Raw genomic sequence first — 4,717 nt, 5'->3', positions numbered from 1 at the left:
TTCCAGGACACCCAAAGCTTCAGTAAGAACCTTATTTCAAAACGGTTGGAGGGAACGTTGTTACTTCCAAATATTTCCAAGGAACATTTTTATATTTTAAGATTTATTTATTTATTTTATGTGAGTACACTGTTGCTGTCTTCAGACACACCAGAAAAGGGCATCAGATCCCATTACAAATGGTTGTGAGCCACCATGTGGTTGCTGGGATTTGAACTTGGGACCTTTGGAAGAGCAGTCGGCGCTCTTAACCACTGAGCCATCTCGCCAGCCCCCCAAGTAACATTTTTGGACTGTGGTTCATTGCTGGTAACTCATACCAATAGTAACAGATTACTGTACGTTTGTTTGTTTGTTTGTTTGTTTGTTTGTTTGTTTGTTTTGGCTCTTGGGATAGAAGTGGGTTGAAACTGGCTATCATGTTGCTCACAGTTACCTTGAACTCCTGATCTTTCTTCCTCTGACTTCCAAGCTCTCCTATTTTTGGATTTGGTTTTTTTTTTTAATGTAAGGAGACTCTGTGAAGAAGAAAAGGGCAAGTAAGATGGCTCAGAGGGTAAAGATTCTTGCCCCCAAATCCGATAACCTGTTTGATCCTCAGGCCCTACATGGTATGAGGAGAGAATGAACTACCATAGGTTGTCTTGATACGTGTGTTTCTACCACCCCGAAACAAATAAATAAATGCAATTTAAAACTCCTATGTTGAGAACCTGGAAAAATGGCTTGGTGAGTAAAGATGTTTGCAGTCAAGCCTGCCAGCCTGAGATTAATGGCCAAGACTGACTTCTCCACACATGCCATGCATCGTGAGTACAGTCCCTTACAAGCATGCACACTTCGAGTGGTAATTAAATGTAATTGTTAGAACTTTTACTTAATTATATGTGTATGCACCTATGTGAATTTCAGCACACCACATGTATTCAAGAGCTGGAGGAGGCCAGAAGCTGGGGTTAAATCTCTTGAAACTGGAGTTACAGGTGCTGGGAACTGAACCCAGGTCCTCTGTAAGAGCAACAAAGTGCCCTTAACCAATGAATCACCCTTCTAATCCTAAATGTAAGTCTTAAAATGTTTCCTGGGAAATCCTGGGTAAACGGGAAGGAAGCACACACAGCACACCATAGCTTGGTGCTCAGGGCAGTTATGTGAAGGATCCAGCAGGCTCTCCCTTAATTTGCCATTTTCTGTTGAGTTGGCCAGTTGCCTTGAGTATACTTTGTACATTATTTTCAATTCTCTATTTTAAAAGAGCATTGTCAAATCCAACAACCCAAAATTCAGGAGAAAAGAAACTCCACATTTTCATACAGTGGTAATAGAATTAATCATAACTTTTTTTTTATCAGTCAGATAGCCAAGTTAGTCTGTTTTCTAAAATTGCCTCTATTATGCTATTGTGGGTTCAGTTTCATATCCAGAAGTAGCCTCTAAAATGAAAGGTATGTGCTTGTTTTATGTAAATGGAAATTCTGTTTTCTTCCTATTTCTCAAGCCCCACAGTTGACTGTCTTCTCTCCTCTCACCTGACTTGAATAAAATGCTTCCTGCAGTTCCAGGCACAGCTGTTCGACTCTCCTGTGCCAAATGTAAAAGAGTTTTTCAGGAGGGACAAACAGCTTTTCAGAGGAAAGGGTCTGCTGAGCTTTTCTGCTCAAGACTATGCATTGATGGGTGCCCTTCACCTGCTGTGTCTCCACCTTCACCTGCTGTGTCTCCAGCTCCTCTCAAAAGGATGTGCTTAAATTGCTCCAGGTATGGAAGTCTAAGCAAGGCCTCTTATTTTGCTGCATAGATCTTTGGTCAGAGTCTTGGTTATCATTTTAAGTTATCATTTTATATGCTTTCGTCTTCTCTGAAGATGGAAACCATAGGTAAGTGAAAGAATTTGCTTCTGCTTCCAGTCCCTTTTAAGATCACGCAGAACTCATTTTGATTGTTTACACAGGTTACATGGAAGGGTGGAGAAGCCTTGAGACTCTCTTTGTTAGAGTTTTATTAAATAAATGTGAGCCTTGAGAGCATCGAATAGGATGGTTTCTATGCTCAGAACGTGGATAACGTGTGGGGTTTTGGTTTGGGGTTGGTTGGTTTGGTTTGGTTTGGTTTGGTTTTTTTGAGTCAGGGACTCATTCAAGATGGTTTTCTTATGTTTACTCCCAGTTCCCAGTTTTTTGTTTTGAGTTAGGGTCTCAAATGTATGTATGTAGCGAGGAGTTCACTGTGGAGAGCAGGTTGGAGTTGAACTCAGAGGTACTCCTGTCTCTGCCTTCCAAGTGCTGAGACCACAGGAGTGTTCACCACACTGGACTACCTACACTACTAATAGGCTCGCAGACCTTTGCTTCGATCCTTATTTGGCTGGCACTTCCAATGCTGTCTTTTGTTTAAAGTTCTATTTTCTTGATCTCTACCTAACTTTATCTCTTCTTTTGTTTTCTTTTTTCTTTTCTTTTCTTTTCTTTTTTTTTTTGTTTGTTTGTTTGGTTGGTTGGTTGGTTTTTTGGTTTTTTTTCGAAACAGGGTAGCCCTGGCTGTCCTGGAACTCACTTTGTAGACCAGGCTGGCCTCGAACTCAGAAATCTGCCTGCCTCTGCCTCCGGAGTGCTGGGATTAAAGGCGTGCACCACCACACCTGGCTTTTTTTTTTTTTTTAATTTTTTTTATATTATTTTGTGTATGAGTGTTTTCTCTACTTGTATGTGTGTGTACCACATACATACCTGTGCCTGCAGAGGGCCTTTGATCCCTTGAAATTGCCATTACAGGTAGTTGTGAGCCACTGTGTGGGTTGCTGGGAATTAAACACAGGTCCTCTGCAAGAGCAGTTGTGAGCACTGCCCCACCTTTCTGGCCCTCCCTTTTGTTTTCTCCAAGTCTACAGTACTATACTATGTCCAGTTTTCCTTTGGCTATAAGTTATAGGGCATTCTCTTCGGTCTACTTTCTCTTTCTGCAGAGTCCTAAACCTGGAAGGGACATTAGAGATCACCCAGTGCAGACCTTTTCTTTTGGTTTTGAGGAAACTGAGGCCCTGAGGAGTTAAGGCACTGTGTTGCTATGGTTAGCATATACGCACTACATTTCTTCAGCCCCAGCTTTGCTACATGTCACAGGCGTTGAAAAGACTCATGCAAGAAAGAATTTGCTGTGTAAGTTGTTCTCTTAAGGAGTAACAATCAGGTATGATGAGCAGAAATAGACAACCTTGGCTTCCTCTGGAATATATATATGTATGTATGTATGTGTGTGTATATATATGTGTGTGTGTGTGTATTGGTTCAAAGGTGATAGTCATCTTAAACTGGGAGAGGCCACCATTTATTCAGAATAACAATATGTTTCTATTGGCACTTTTTAGATCTATTTTATTTTGCATGTATGGGTATTTGGCCTGCATGTTTATATGTGTACCACATGCCTTCCTGGGGAAGTTGGAATAAGATGTTCTATTTTCTGGAGCTGGAGTTATGGATGGTTGTAAACCTCCATGTGGATGCTAGGAACTGAGCCCAGGTCCTCTGGAAAAGTAGCAGTGCTCTGAACCTCTGAGCCATCTCTGCAGCCCCTTTATTGAGACTTTAAAAAATTTCACATTCCACAACATCTTTTGGTTTTCTCAGACAGGGTGTCTCTGTGTAGCTCTGGCTGTCCTGGGCTTTGCTCTACAGATCAGGCTGGCCTCAAACTCACAGAGATCTCCTGCCTCCGCCTCTTGAGTGCTGGGATTAAACGCATGCACCACTGCCTGACTGAAGTCCCAAAATTTTAAGTAATTTTTAAGGCTTCTTTTTTTAGCAATGACTTAATATCTTTTTTTTCGTGGTGCTGGTATTTTATTTCTTTGTGTACATTAGGCCATGAATTCGTATGGAATGGGCTCCAACAGCTCAGACTCTTTTCCGTTAGTCCTCACAAAGTGTGCTTCTCTGGGTGGTGCAGGCTGGCGCTTCAGCTGCACCCAGGTGCCCTTCTCTTTGGCTTCCTTTTTCTTCTGGTTGTTCTCCTTCACCCGCTTCAGGAAGCTGTCCCTGCTCTTTGAGTGCTTGATGTGCTCAATCCGCACATTGATCCTCTTGGCCAGAATTTTGCCCTTAACCTGCTTGTTGACAGTGATGTCCACGGCATGCTGGGTTACATTGTAGACTCTTCCGGTTTTGCCGTGGTATAGCACTTATGGAGCATTCCTTTTTGAACAGTGCCCATTCCCTTGATGCCTACAATATTACCCTCCTTGTAGATTCGCATGTATGTGGCCAAAGGAACAACGCCATGTTTCCTAAAAGGCCTAGAGAACATGTACCGGGTGCCTCTCCTCTTTCCTTTTGTGTTCGTCATTTTGGCAAGTTGCTGGAAGATGGCTGCGGCGGCTGCTGATTTAATATCTTTAACTAATACTTAATGGTTTTGTTTAATGAAGCAAAATGAAGGATAACTTTGAAGATGACATTTAAAAATATTAGAAAGGGGAGACTTTTTATTGAAAACTATTAAGATATGTTTAAGAAACATTTCCACACTTTAGTATTGGAAATAAAAAGAAATCCTGAAGACAAATCATTCCGGTCCAAACTAGGCCGGTTCAGTAAATAATGTTTAATTATTTATAGGCAGCCGAGGTGGCGCACGCCTTTAATCCCAGCACTCGGGAGGCAGAGGCAGGCGGATTTCTGAGTTCGAGGCCAGCCTGGTCTACAAAGTGAGTTCCAGGACA

The 4,717-nt window shown here is 42.0% G+C and overlaps 1 protein-coding gene and 1 pseudogene across 2 annotated transcripts in view; one reads left to right on the top strand and one right to left on the bottom strand.

Annotated features, from left to right (window-relative positions):
- Positions 1-295: 295 nt before the first annotated feature.
- Positions 296-4,717, top strand: part of Zmym1 (zinc finger MYM-type containing 1) — a 14,926-nt gene continuing 10,504 nt past the window's right edge. Inside the window, exons 1-3 of one of the 2 annotated variants that reach the window (XM_029476398.1) lie at positions 296-1,062; positions 1,499-1,758; positions 2,963-3,155. Coding sequence is in view for 1 of the 2 variants with exons in the window: in XM_021161439.2 (XP_021017098.1) it covers positions 1,544-1,758 (215 nt within the window). In the remaining variant the exon portion in view is untranslated. The remainder of the gene's footprint in view (positions 1,063-1,498; positions 1,759-2,962; positions 3,156-4,717) is intronic. The other variant, XM_021161439.2, reaches the window with a different exon arrangement.
- On the bottom strand, positions 3,824-4,365 carry LOC110293568 (annotated as a pseudogene).

The sequence above is a fragment of the Mus caroli genome, chromosome 4 (assembly GCF_900094665.2).
Source record: "Mus caroli chromosome 4, CAROLI_EIJ_v1.1, whole genome shotgun sequence".
Taxonomy (NCBI): domain Eukaryota; kingdom Metazoa; phylum Chordata; class Mammalia; order Rodentia; family Muridae; genus Mus; species Mus caroli.
This window is presented reverse-complemented; position numbering and strand designations above follow the sequence as displayed.